General features: G+C 39.5%; 1 protein-coding gene across 2 annotated transcripts in view; it reads right to left on the reverse strand.

Annotated features, from left to right (window-relative positions):
* Window positions 1-15,001, reverse strand: part of GRAMD4 (GRAM domain containing 4) — a 75,360-nt gene that overhangs the window by 14,162 nt on the left and 46,197 nt on the right. For both annotated transcript variants that reach the window (XM_056511375.1, XM_056511384.1), the window contains exons 5-11: window positions 8,367-8,428; window positions 6,332-6,464; window positions 5,865-5,890; window positions 3,918-4,009; window positions 2,249-2,340; window positions 1,320-1,368; window positions 414-485 (exon numbers count right to left, since the gene is read on the reverse strand). In XM_056511375.1, the coding sequence (XP_056367350.1) occupies window positions 414-485; window positions 1,320-1,368; window positions 2,249-2,340; window positions 3,918-4,009; window positions 5,865-5,890; window positions 6,332-6,464; window positions 8,367-8,428 (526 nt within the window). The remainder of the gene's footprint in view (window positions 1-413; window positions 486-1,319; window positions 1,369-2,248; window positions 2,341-3,917; window positions 4,010-5,864; window positions 5,891-6,331; window positions 6,465-8,366; window positions 8,429-15,001) is intronic.

Consider the following 15,001-nt stretch of genomic DNA (forward strand, 5'->3'; position numbering starts at 1 on the left):
AATTAACACAGCTAAACAGACCACAGCCTTCAGCTAAATCTTAACAGAGTCTCCTACATCAGTTTTGTCACTAACAAATTTGGGATATGGATCCACACTCCAGTACATTTTTAAGATTCGCCACCCAATCTACATTATCAGAAGCTTATATGCATATATAAGGGAGAAAACTGTGAGAAGTTGCTTCTGTTCCCCTCCAAAGCTTGCTCAGAGCTGCAGTCAGAGAACCTCAACCCATCATGACATTTTCCAGGAATCTTACTGAGATCTCCACTGCTCATAGGTAAAGTTCTCTTTGCAAGAAAAGTATTTCTTCTTAAACATTTGTTTTCACATGCTGCATAACCTCCTTTGACTACTTGGACTATGAAGCCCCTTGTTTCTAAGGATGCAGCAGGAGAGCAGCACAGTACCTGAGCCTTCTGAGCCACATCCAGAACAAGCTGAAACTTTTCAGACACGGTCAGGTCCTCTTTTGGGTGCTCCTTAGGCAAGAAAGAGACAATCCAATGATTTGCAGCTCACATAAAACGTATTTCACAAAACTTGTCAGAACAAGGTGAACACTCAACATTCTTGGCAATACTCGTCTCACTTTTAATAGTCTCCACATTTGCCATTTTCCTCCCTTGTTTCAGATCTACTTTTTATGTCTTGCATTGCTGGTTATTTTTAGTTTTCAATGCTTTGGGGGGGCTCAGGAGAGACTTTATAATTCTCTACAACTATCTGAAAGAAGGTTGTAATGAGGTGGGGGTCAGTCTTCTCTCCCAGGTAACAAGTGACAGATCAAGAGGAAATGGCTGCAAACTTTGTCAGGGAAAATGATTGGCTATTCAGAAAAAAAAAGTTCATTAAAAGGGTTGTCAAGCCTTAAAACAGGCTGCCCAGGGAAGTGGAGTCACTATCCCTGGAAGTATTTAGACGACACTCAGATCTGTCACTTATGGACATGTACTCACACCTAGTGATGGGGCTGGCAATGCTAAACTAGCAGACAGACTTAAAGAAAACAGAATGCAAGACTTCTTGAAGATCCCACAGGACCTAATTTCTCCCAAGCTGATAAATTAAAGTTCATTTCAGAAATGAAATTTCTTAAAACACATTTCAGTGTTTTAAGTTGAATATTTTAGGGTGAAGCATCTACACCTAAGCATGCTGTTAATAAAGACTTTTAAATTACAAGAGAAATAAAAAAAACTCAGTATCTTCACTTGCTTGCTCTTCCTTCCTTTCCAACTACCCACACAAACACAGAGGAAGGTTTAAAAGTGCAACTTTTTTGCAGGCATAGGTGAAGCTGATCAAAGACCTACCATGTGTTCAGAAACTTCAGGCACAATGCTCCACTGTATTCTCCAACCCCTAGAAATGATGGAAATAGTTAAAGAGAGTAATAACTCCATCCATCAACACAGATTATTTGTAAAAGGTTAAAAAGTAGCTTTCTGCAATAAGCATTTATGGCTTAATAGTAAATAATATAATCCCCAAATTAATGAAGGACCTACAACGTAACAGAAGCACAAGTGGCCAACAACAGCCAGCTTCAAAATTATTATTTAACTAGATACAAAACAGAATCACTGCTTGTGGGTTTTACAACAAAAGTTAATGGTGTGCATGCAGCAAAGGATTAGGAATATTTTTCAGTATTTTTATTTTTTCATGTGAAGAAAATTACATCAAATTATTCAGAAGCCTATTTGCCACAAGAAATTTCCTCTACACCATTTTAAGGTGCATTTAGGAAAAAAAAACACAAAACCCAGATTTAATTTTTAGAAGAGAATTTACAAATGGAAGATACTTTGCATAAAGTATGTCAAGAGCTATGGAAAAAGACAAAGCTGCCATTTTAGGCCTAAGTGAACCTTCTCTGCTCGAAAAAACAGTAAGCTTCAATACTGAAGGTGATGTTCCTCAAGTACTCTAAACATCACAGAATTAGAAATATTAGAATTTTAGTGCACTAAGGGATTTGTCTGAGAGCATGCAGAATTGTTTACGATAACCCAAGCCACAGGATACAAAGATAATTCCCAATAATTGTAAAAGATTTTAGAAACTGAGCAATGACACTAAGGATATTTGAGTTTGAATTTCACTGTGTTAAATGTATCTCAAAATATCAGAAATGGTAGCAGTTTTACAACTCAGAATAACAAAAGAATACGCAAGAATAACAAAACATCTTTCAAACAAAGCATTACTTAAGAGAGTAAGCTAGTATTTATGCAAATACCTGGCTATGAGGTAATTTAGGGATAACCTCAAAATTGCTAAAAATAAGAACATAGGAATGGCCCAGCCATGCCATACAGCATTGATGTAAATCTGCAGATTAAGAAGAAAAAACAAAGAGAGATGCGGATTACAAACTGGGGTACAGTGAGTTACATGAAATACCACTTCCCACTGTGCTGTTGGGCTCAGAATCATGCCATTCATATTTTTAAAAACTAATAAATTTTAGCCACTCCATGACTGACAATGGCCCTGCACTTAGGAATGCAAAATCAAAACTAAGAATGAACCAAATCTCCAACCAAAGAGACCAAAGAGAAGACACTTAACTAGTTCTCACCTGCCTCAGAGAGAGTATTGAGTATCCTCAACACTACAATTACTTGAAGGGGTAGGAGGCAAAAAAAAAAAAGGTAAACTCTCAAATCTGTGAATCTGCTATATAACCATGACTGGTCAGCAATGGCATAGAAGCCATGGTATAAAGAGGAGTTATAGCAATTAGCCCCATACTAGGCAACAGGATAAACTCTTACTCTATTATTTCACGTCAATTAAATCCCAAATTTTTACCAAGACTAAAAAGATTGCAAGAAAATAGGTTTTATTTTATGTAAAAAGTACAAACACAAAGAGCTTCAAAAGGTATTCTGTTCCCAGCTTCTGAAAGCAGAGACTACAGTCTCTCTGTGAGATTCTCTAGGGTTTTACTGATAACCCTGAAGTGAAACATTGCTCTGGCTCCCAGGTCCCAGAGCTTTCAAAAAAAACCAGCTCAAGTTTCTTCTCTCAGTTTTTATCTGAAAAATGGGCTTACCAGGCGAGGCAAGAAAAAAATCAGCAGATATGGAGAAGGGACAGACAGAGGGCACTGGGAGGGAAGTCTCCCCCTCAATATTCCTTCAGCTGTGCCATGCAAAATAGCATAAGCTCTATAACTTACAGGGAGGTATTATTTAATAAAAAAGTGTGTGGCATTTTCCCCACATAGCTATTGATAATTCCTTTGACAGAAATTCATTTCATACATACTATGACCAAAAGAATTTAGGAAATTTAATTTAAAATAGGATGAAGGAAAACAAATCAAAACTCAACTAGATATTTAAGTCTCTTTGCAGTATCCAAATCTCATTAAGAGAGCATAAAAATGTCTGAATTTAGCTCACAGACCTGATGTTTCCACATTGAATCCCACTGAAATCAAGGCATTTTGCCTCTCATCAGTATGATCCTAACAAATGGCAAAGAGCCCTGATGGGGACAATAGCTTCTCATCAAATGTAACCACTATCAGCATTTCCATCAAATCACTATCAGCATTTCAGCCCTAGACAAGAAGAAACTTTGCAGAGGTTGAAGTAACCACTGAACTAGCAGGACTGGGAGATGAGAAACAAGAAAGAAGTGAACAATACCCAGACAGTTCTAAGTTATTTTAACAATTACAGAACTATGCTACAAGAGACCCAGGAACCACAATTTAACTGGTTTTATATATAAAGGAAGTGACCACTACTGGCATTTTGTGTTAAATGAAATTACAATGTTTGATTTGACTTGAACTGTAACACAATCCCTACTCAGATATGGCAGTGTCAATGAATTTCAGAAACGAATGTATTTTTTCAAGTTCTTACTACTCCTGGAGGAGTAGGATAACTTACAATAAAGGCAATAGCAGAAGTGTAGATAGAATACCAATCTAATAAGGCAGAAAGATTCTTCACAAAATTTGTAACAGGTTTGGCACCTCTCTCTAAACAGAAATTGAGAAAAAACACAATGTTAGAATTAGCTGGCAGTGGTTAAATCACTTGTAAATTACAAACAAATTAGAAAACCATAGCATTATTCACACCATGTAATGATAAAAAGGCTTATCCAAATGAAAAAAAATTAAACTCACCAAAGTAACTAACAATTAAAGAATGCATTTCCAAAAACTGAAGTGTTACCCAAGACGTGTCTAAAGAGTTACCAAATATGATGTCTAAACTCTTAAGTACAGAGACACAGAGAGTCACAAAGGAAAAAAATGAACATCCTTTATAAGGGTACCCAGGATGCTAAAAGCATCCATGAACTCAGCAATGTCCATATTACCCCAAAGACCACAGTACAGGTCAGCTTGTCTCACTGTAAAACAATGTACATTAACCTGACTGAATTGCAGGCCACCAAGGAACAACCTAGAATCACACAATCATTTAGATGGGAAAAGACTTTAAGGATCATGATTGCATTCAACCATTAACCCAGAATTGCCAAATCCACCACTAAACCACATCCCTAAATTATTTTCTCTGCAGAGTCTTCCTATCCACCCTCAGATCAACACTCCTATCCAACTTGGTGTCATCTGCCAACTGTCAGGGAGCACTCCATCCTGCTGTCCACATCACTGATGAGGATACTAAACAGGACAGACCCCAGTGCTGAGCCCTGGGGAACACCACTTGTGGCCAGGTGGGTGTAGCTCCATCCCCCACCCTCTCTGGGCCTGGCCATCAGCCAGTTTTCTACCCAGCAAAGCATATACCTGTCCAAGCCATGACCAGCCACTTTCTTCAGAGAATGCTGTGGGAAACAGCATCAAAGGCTTTACCACAGTCTAGGTAGACAACACCCAGAGCCCTTCCCTCCCTTGCTGCTGCTTCACCAGCTAGACTAAAGCCAGGCTAGACCTTGGGCTGTATCTCTGCAGGACTCTACCCACTGATAGCACTTTGCTGCTTACTGCTCCTAACCAAGCAACCCAGCACATGGCTCCCTGAAGAGGGCTGTCCCCACCTCTGCAGACATCTGGTCTTGCTGTCACTGCATGGAAGACTGACCTGTGCTAGGAGAGGCCAACACACAGACAGACCCAGCCAGCAAGAGCAAGAGGAGCCCTTCCTCAGCTCCCTAAAACACCTTTACCCTCTACACTCTTTCACTACTTGGGCAAACGAGCCAGGGAACACAAGGAAACGGGAGAGGGCTGCTGCAAGACCACCTCTGTTGGACCACACCAGTTCTGCCTTTCCTGATGAGAAGAATGATGACACCTCCTGCACAGAGAGTCTCAGAAGCTCTCATTCTCTTTTGCAGCAGAATTCACAACTCACAACTAACTTTTTAAGTCTTTTTTCAAGAGAGCCTCTGACTTGCTGTCCTAGCTTGTTTGGCTTGCGACTCAGCTATCCTACACACACTTCCTATGTGAAATAATTAAGCAACTAGCACTAGATTTCTTCGAGCACCAGCAGCACAACCAAAGCAGGAGATGAAGTAAGTGGCGGGGCACACCCAAGGCACTGGAAGAGCTCATGGACTCAAATGCTGCTTCATCTGCTCTGCTCCAACAGCCTACACCAAGCCCATAGAGAAGATCAAGACTTGGAAAACACTGGTGGCAACAACGTTCTGGAAAGCTCTGAGTCAGGCTCCTCAGACAACAGGGATCTAGACTTTGTGGCTAACCTAGTGGGAGTTAAGAACCACCCAAAGCTTAATACTTTTCTTTAAAAGGTATTCTGAAGGCAGTGCATGTACACCACTGACAAGTCACAGGTATTTTCCCAAATGAAACCAGAACAAATACAAGGAATAAAATACTGCTAAGTACTTACTTAATCTTCTCATATTCTCAGTCAACCTGAAAAATAATAGATAAAAGCAACTTGTTAAGTAGACAACTAGTGCACACTGGTGTATATTGGATTCCTGAAATACTCTTCACAGTTATAAACTGTATATGCATAAAGCTTCATTCTTGCTTGTTACAAAAGGTGTTTCTAGTAACTAATATAGTCTATCTAGCATCAGACTGAAAACTGAAGTTTAAAAGTTCTCCAGCCTAACTAAGACTTTGTTCACAGTTTCTGGGAGGCAAAAACCTGGTAAATAATACAAGTCTTATTTCAAACAGCAGATAAACTTAAAATCTAATGTTCCGTCCAAAGGAGTCACAAAACTTTTGAGGTAGTTCTGTACTTTTGGTGTTATTATTTGTTATTGAAACACTTGCTCAAACCATACAAAAGGTTGGTTAAAACAACTTGTAAAGGCACCAACGATTTCTGACAATGGGATTTACCTTCTAGCACTAAGAGGCTCTTCTGTTTCCACTGTATTCTCTTCTGGCTGAAATCTGAAGTCCTCAACATACTCCCCAAATTTGTCACCAAACCACTTTTGGAGTCTTGAAGAGACTGTGTGACTACTCTTATCTGTAAAAGAGAAGCACTAAGTATTAGGATAATGCTAGAAGGCATCTTTATCCAATGCCAGTCCCTGTTCCCACACACTGGGCTTCATTGGAAGCACACTGCACAGCTTCCCTGTCCTTCACCAACACTCTTTGTGGAAACTTGCAATTTACTTCTGCCATTGCACAGAACCCTCAACTGCATTAAATTGGTAAAATAAGACTAAAGATGACTCCTGCATTGCTTTTAGGACAGTACATGGAAGCATCTTATTACCCAAAATACAAAGAGTAAAACAACCTAACAAACAATAATTTTTAGCGAACACAGTAAAAACATTTTCTGATTACGAGACTTCTGCAAACAAAAGACTGACCTAAATCTTAGTGCTCCCTGTTGTGCTGAAGGGTCACCTTGAGAAAAGCAAGAGCAAAGCAAAACACTCCTGGGCAGAGAGCAGGACAACCACCTTGCAGCCACAGTGATTTTACAGGAAAGGAGGCAGAAGCACAAGCAAGATTCTGATAGAGGCATTTTTACTTCCCCTTTCCAACCACTGACAGTTTATTAAGATTGTTCCTGTGTCTTTATAGAGCTATACAAAAAAACCCATGCAGTTTCTTTTTTTCTAAAGTCAGCCTTCAGAAATTATGCTGCATATGCCACTTTCTATATATGGAATATACAGTCATAATACTACCTGGGAACAAATAATTATACAACAAAATAATGAAGTGATGCACACTTTCTGTGCGTCAGTTTTAGTAGAAAAATACAACATAATATAGGGGTACATGAAAATATCACCAGGGTAAAAGCCTTAAGGCATGGCAAGTGAAAAATAATCACCTGTAACTCAAAAAATTGTAGTCTAGAAGGAACAGACAATTTGGAAACATAGCTCAATACAGCAAAGTCAAAGTCACAAAGAGGATACTGGTCATAATTAGTCCAGGACTGAATTTAGTACAGAACTCCATGAAATTAATGCATGATTAAACAGAGGCACGGAAGATTAATCAGCCAATTACAACAGCCAAAATGATGCATTTAAGCTCACAAGAAAAAGCCACATGCTCAGAAAATACAATCAATTTACAATAAAATCTAGAAAAACAAGGAATCTAGTGACTTTTTACAGCTAAGAAAACACTTCCATTTGAGAATAAAAATAGGAAGTAGCTTCCCACACGCTAATACTTCAGAAAGTACTGAGAAAGAAATTTTGACAAGAGAAAAAAAATGTAAGGTTGTAGTTTACATAACAGAAAGCACTGACACTATGGAAGTACAAGAGGGGAAATTTCAGATTTAGTCCACAGATATAAAAATTTAAGTCTCAATCACAAGGAAGGAAAGTAAAAATGTACTGAAAGACTGAGAATTTGACTGTTGCCTTAGTTCTTCCAGATAACAGTACATTACTGAATTCCTAATAAGCATCAGCTTGAGAAATGTAGGTGACAGGGTAGGTATCCAAAAAATTAATAGTTCTTAAGCTTACTCCTTCTCCAGAATCTCTCTTCTTTTAGAGGAAGGAAGTAGTAATATGGTTAGTGGCATAACACTAATTGCAGAACTTCTGCAATTGAGAACAAAGCAGATCATTTATTCTATGTATTACACTTGTTTTCTGGTAAGTCAAGGATCAGCCAGGCATGAAAGAATGATGAAGTGAGCCAACATGTTCCATTATATACCTAAAGGTCTCACAATATACAATAAATTCTTTGCTAAGGTATGCAAAGTCAACTACAAAAAATAAATGCAGAATCATGTTCAGAGAGAGAAATTGCTTGAATTGTCATTCATATTCAGCTTCTTCAGAAGCAAGATTTGATCTTCTAAGGATCAAAAACAAAAAAAGAAAAAGAAAAAAATCCAACAGAACTGAAGTGTGGTTAGAGATCTGACCAAGCTCACCTGTTCCATTGGCTTGTGCCTGTGGCTTTGCAGGTTGCTGAGCTGCAGGCACCTCTTCTGCCCTACAAAGAAAACAAACAATGTGAAATGTTACTAAGGAAGAATTTATTCCCTTTTAGGAAAAGGAAGCACTAGAACCTCCATGGTTTCCATAGCTGAGATTATACAATCATGACAAGAGAAAACACAGCTTATGAAGACTCAAATTATTCATTGCACTTAGGATCCTGGGAAATACATCCACTGTGAGGAGAGGTGGGGTTTAGCCACTCCTGTCACCAACAGCTCAATTGCATCTTACAACTGCTCAACAATGTAGTATAGAATTTGTTGCATTATTTATTCCTTTGTACGGTATATTCATTGCAATGCCTGCCAGGAAAACTCTTCAGAGCCATGACTTTTCCCACAGCAATAAACTAAAAGGGATTCCATATCACAAGTTGGCAACCACAGTAGAGCAGTAGAGCAAAACCACAATTTAATGCACGAATCTTGAATTCTGCCATCACTACTAGGGTCAAACACCACTCCACAAGAGGAACAAGTGTTAAGAATGATTTAAAATGTTATGTTGTGAACTCTCAAAATACACAGATCACAACCAATTTGAAAAATATCTTGAAAAACTGAAATAGCCTGAAAAACTGCAACAAAAAATGTTCTACAAATATATGTCAAGTAGCAGGCATCATTGGTCTCACTTTTCAAAAGGAGTCAAGATCCATTTAAAGTGAACAGATTTTTTTAAAACACAAATGCTTTTGACATTCTGTAAGGCCATGTGCAAGGCTTCAAATTACATTTGTACACAACCTCCAACTGCCAACCTGTCTTGAGAATACTTCAGGCTTCAGTCCCAAAGTCTTCAGTCATCCATGCAGATATCATACAGAAAGATTTTTCTAATGAAGCAAGAGTTTGACAACATAATACCAGCCACAGCAAGCTTTACTTGACAGGGAGCTGTATGATTGAAAAGATTACTTCTTGAAACAAAAAAGTGTCAGTTGTGAAATTTCATGATCACTCATTTATCAGGCAATATAAGTACTTTCAAATGTTCCTTTCATCTTTTGCTCCTTGGGAAGGGAATCAAGTGAAACATGGTGAGCAAACGAAGAACAAGAAGAGGGATTCCACTTCAATGGGCAGACTGCAGCAATGCAGATACACAGCCCTCCCTCCTGCTGTTCCTCTAGAAAGGACATTAGGAAAAGATGTCACTGTACTGGCTGCACATGGAAAAGGTCATTACTAATGTGTGGTGTCTCAATACTACCATACATTAATGAATATGATGGAGAAACTATAGAACTTGTTACCTCCCTCCCTTCCTAAGCATTCCCCATCCTTAATGAGCCTTCCACATCTTCGTTCATTTATAAAAAGAACATTTAGAAGCAGTTTACTGATTTATGAATTACAGCTCGACATTTATTGGTGTTGATGAGCTGAATAAAATGTTTTTTACTTTGAAACACACTTGGTTTCATAACTTGTCAAGACTTTTCCCTATGGCTGCTATATTTGCAGCAATTCTTCCTTTCAAAAGTCACCTGAAATGCCATCAGTTTATTTTCTTTAGCTATAGGAACTGTATCATTCTTTGTTTAGCTTTAAGAACTTTGGCTCCTGTGCCATTTTCCTCCAGTTTCTATATAAGTCATGGGTTCCTCACCTAAAAACTCCTCCTATCTTTGCATCTTCTCCCAAACCCTTGCATCTCCTCCATTTCCAGCTCTCAAAAGACAGACAGCAATAAGCATGAAAAAATTTGCACCAACTATCATACAGCAACATCTAGATTTCCTCCATCAGCCACACATCAGATGGTTACACCACATAGTTGAGCATTTTCATCTGAAATCTGTCATTGGAACTGTGTTTCATTGAAGCTGAAGACATATTTAGGTGGAAAGGAGATGGTCATTAACAAGCAGGCAGGAGCCAGTCACTCAACCCATTCCTGCTGTGTGGAGGCACAGCAGAAAAACTCCCATGGCAGAGCCAAGATGAGATGCCAGCACTGTCAGCTGTCAGTCTTCAGGCTGGGTCTTCCTTTGACATGCTGGGATGTATTTTCAGAAGCAGCACAGCGTCATTACTCCCCATGTTTCTTAGGCAAAAAGTCAAGAAAATCTCATCAAGAAGTAGTTCTGTACAGCAGCCTCACTGGGAGCACATGACAGTTGGCTCTGGCCCTTCGTGGTGCTCTTGCTTCATTTCTTTGGCAATGTCTTACTTGCCATCTGCCTGTTACTTCTTCCCCATGAAGAACCTGACCTTTACAACTCATCAGGTTAATGACAGCTCATTACTGCACCTGTGAATCAGGTTATAATTAGCCACTTCAGACAGATCCGGGACAGGAAGCTCAGAATTCATTGTATGGGCTTGCACACCTACTGGGAAGTTCAATTCCAAAACCAGGTCATGTTGAACCATCCAGTTCACCAAGACCACTGACAGAGGGAAGAAATTATCTTTCCAAGTTTCTGAACCACTCTTCATGCCAGAGATTATTTAAAAGGCTGAAGAACATAAACAGTCCCCAGAACAACACTGTGCTCCTATGTGGGCTTCCTAACTGCAGCCTGAACCTAAGAAAAGAAGCTGCTTTAATTCCTCTTGGACCACACTTTCCAGCAAAAAAAGGGTCTAACTGGTAACACCAACACATCCCCAACACAAAACTAGGTCATCTTCATGCAACTAGAGATTGCAGCCATTTAAAGCACAGGCTGTTTGAAATGGGTAAGAGCAACCTCAGACAATGGAGGAGACAAATACAAACTGCCTTTTTTTGTCCTCTCTCTTTCTTTTTAATATAGTGAGGTCAGGGAAGCATCAATATTCATGAATATTAGAGCTGTTCATGACCAGGACACGTGTACCACTCCAAAGCAACTAGAACACTCTGGTGCAGTGTCCATTCAGTGCTGCCCCATGGAACAGCACCCAAGTGTTACTTATTGATTTGCAAGTTTAACACAAAAGTTAAGGGAACCTTGACACTGAAGGCCATTTCCCTTAAATAAACATTTTTTGCTTGTGCATATTAGGCCCTGAATACAGATGCAATTGAGATGTGTGTGAATCAACAGATTCCCCCAAAAAACGGATGCAGACCAGAGCTGCTGAATACAACAGGTGCAGTCACTGCCATGATGTTCTCAGACATATTCAAAGCCATTTTCCCACAGGCTAACTCTAGTTCACAAGCAACTCACTACCAGTTTTTCAACTATTGTTGTAGAAGACACTCAAGGCTGTTAACACCTTTCCTACTGCTCAAAGCAACCTGAATATGTGTGTACTTCCATCAAAAGCACACTCCAACCTCAAACACGCAAAAAAGTAGGTATTTTCTTAGCCCAGTTTAAAAACATATCTTTTAGGTATGCATGGCCTCTTACCCTGAAGAGCTGCTAAAAAACCAAGTTAAATAATTTTTATGTTTTCCATCTCCCTCCCATTAAAATACACCAAACATTTCAGAATGTTTGCTATTCATATACACAATGAAGGAATAGTGACTTATAGAAGCATTGTCTAATTGGTCCTTGTAAAAATAGCTCACAATGATACTAATAACAAGGTGTGCTGCATAAGTCACAGGCTGCTGCTAAGTGTTGTTGCAAAACTTTTTGTTATTTTTCTCTTCTGCGTGATTGTAGCCCATAATTTGCAAAATATGTCAGTAACAGCTCACACAAACTATTCCAGATTATTTATGCATCATTCTGCTCACAAAATGTCATAAGCTTCAGCTGCCATACCAAATGCTGGGATGTTCTGAACTCTATCTGTGGAAAACTTCAGCTGTGGTCACTATATTTCTGAATAATCAGATATACAAACAATAAACACCATGACAAACAAAAGCACCAAAAATGCTCTTCTTCCATTCCACCCTCTTCCCTGTGCACAACTGTGACCTCAACAAAGGAAGCCCATGTCCTTCACTAGAAAAAAAAACCTTGAGATTGTGAACTTGTTTTCTCCTTGCCAAACATTTTTCATCATGTTTTATATTGCTACATGTATTGATCTGCCTCACAAATACTTTTGAATACTGCAACTTTTAAAATAATTTTTCTTATACCACAGCATAGTTTGGTTTTCATTAGCAGTGTATTTCTGCTAGCAAAAAGAACAGAACATGCAAACCCCAGGCTTCAACTAAGTACCACAAAGCCCTGCCAGGGGACATATGAATATCTATTTTAAAACTGCAAACAATTACCTTAGAAGCAGGGTGAATTTGACATAAGCAGATAGAACTTTCTGCAGTTACTTTGCTTAACAAAATTAAATTTCCATCAGGCATAAATATGGCCTATTACATATTTGACTATGTAAGCCAACATTTCACCGACAGTCTAATAAAAGTATTTTTAAATGTTCACAGTGAAGTGAAAAATACAGTAAGCAGTGAAGAATTTCACACAATGAAGCAAAAATTAAGGAAGAATCATGGACAAACAAATTTTTCCACTTTTGTGTAGAAACTGAAAACTTTTCAAAGTCTTATTTTGACTTATTTCGACTATATTTCTAAGCCTATATTTTTGGTCACCTTATACATCCTGCCTGTCACAAAAAGGTTGAAAAGTAGTAAGACTAGTCAAAGAAACATTTGGGTAGAGAGGATAATTGGCTAAACATAATCCCCAAGTGCAATACCCAGGCTGACAGCACTAAGGTAATTCTTAAGATGGCACTCAGGGAGCCATGTCATCCTACCTTAATTTAGCAATGTCACTCTTGCTAGAGATTTGCGGCTGTCCACAATCCAACAAGGCACAGATGTTGACACAAATATTGATAAACAAAGACCTTCCATCTATTTTCTCTGTGAAACCTGTACTCATAAGCTGCAGTGGGACAGATCAGACTCTCAGTCAGACTCAGAGCAGGATGATGAGCACCTCCCTGCAGCAGAAGACAGCTCCTCATCCTCCTCCAGGACTCAGCCATGAGTCTCCTTGCCTTTTGTCTACCAACAGCAGGAAACAAAGCTCATGCTCTGTACAGCTGTCCCTGTGCTACCAGATACTCTCAGCACACAACAGGCACAAGCTTCCTCTCCTCAAGTGTCCATCAGGTACATAGCCAGACCAATTTATTGCACAGGCAATAAAATGCACTGTCACAGCCCAGCTGTAAGAGCAACTAACTTTAAAATGTCACTCAAAAATAGTCCAGATCAGAGGTGTCTGGGCCACCATCCCATTTCACAGTTGTGGTGCTGGCTTGGGAACCAGACTCCTCCACAAGGACCTTCCAGAGACCCTTCTGAGCTGACTTGGCAGCACAGCTCCAGACTTTGCACAGACCAACCAGTGATTGTGGAAAAGCATCACTGTGAAATACCACCTAAAAAAATCCCATTGTAGTGGCTACTGAGAGTATAGGGAAGGCCTACTCTATCTTTTATCTAAAGCCTTGGTGTGCCAACACTCTGAATAATGTTCAAACTCTTAAAACAGTTAAAGAATAGAAACTGAATTGATGAAAGGGATGGAGTACTCTTAAAGAGACAGTGGAAAAGCTGGAACTCTTTAGTCTGGAGAGAATGGAAGAGAAGAAAGGACTCATTAAGGATGGCAAATAAACTGAATGCTGAACAGTAATTCACTGAATCTTACAATTCTGTAACTACAGGGCACTTCTTGAAACCAAATAAAATGCTTCTTTAGAGTTAAGAGGGGATTTCTGTAACGTATTGTCTCCACAGTTTCCAGTGGAAGACAGCTCCAGCAATTAATAGTGTTAAATAAATTCATGGATAACAGGTCTGCAAACAGAGTGAAAGTGAAAGACAGCAATGTACCTTCTGACACCCATAGATGAAGTATGTGTGTATGCTTACAAGGAGTAGTTGAGGGAACAGGGGGTGTTTAGCCTGGAGAAAAGGAGGCTCAGGGGAGATCTCACTGCTGTCTGAAAGGAGGCTGTAGTGGGGGTCAGCCTCTTCTCCCAGGTAACAAGCTATAGGACAAGAAGAAATGACCTCAAGTTGCACTGGGGAGTTTTAGACTTGGTATTAGGAAAAATTCTTTCACCAGAAGGGCTCTCAAGCACTGGAACAGGCTACCAAGGGAATTGGTTGAGTCACCATCCCTGGAGGTATTTAAGGGACATGTAGATGTGGCCCTTGATGGCATGGTTTAGTGGTGGCCTAGGCAGTGCTGGGTTAATGGTTGGACTTGATGATCTTAAAGGTCTTTTCAAAACGAAATAACTCTATGATTCCACAGGAGCAGAAGGTAGACAGACAACAGAAAGAAACTAGGCCCAAATGTTGCCTATAAATAGCTCCTATTTCCATTGCCACCAGTGGACACAGACTGCTAGCCTGAGTAGAAAGGAATTTTTACACCTGAGTACAGAAGGAAGCAGGAGGCTGAGAAGAGTTTGCATGGCATTGGGAAACCACATATCCAGGCAAAATGTTTTGCCTGTCTGCTGTTGCTTGTCACTTCTCAGTAAGTGGCAGTGCTCAGCATGTGATCACCAGCTCAGCCTGCAGTATCTCCTGATGACAGCACTTGGTGGTGAGCCACAGACCCTGCTGCTCAGCCCAGTAATCTCAGCTACTGCTGGGGAAGATAAAACAGGCAGCTACC

The sequence above is a fragment of the Oenanthe melanoleuca genome, chromosome 1A (genome assembly GCF_029582105.1).
Source record: "Oenanthe melanoleuca isolate GR-GAL-2019-014 chromosome 1A, OMel1.0, whole genome shotgun sequence".
Classification (NCBI taxonomy): Eukaryota; Metazoa; Chordata; class Aves; order Passeriformes; family Muscicapidae; genus Oenanthe; species Oenanthe melanoleuca.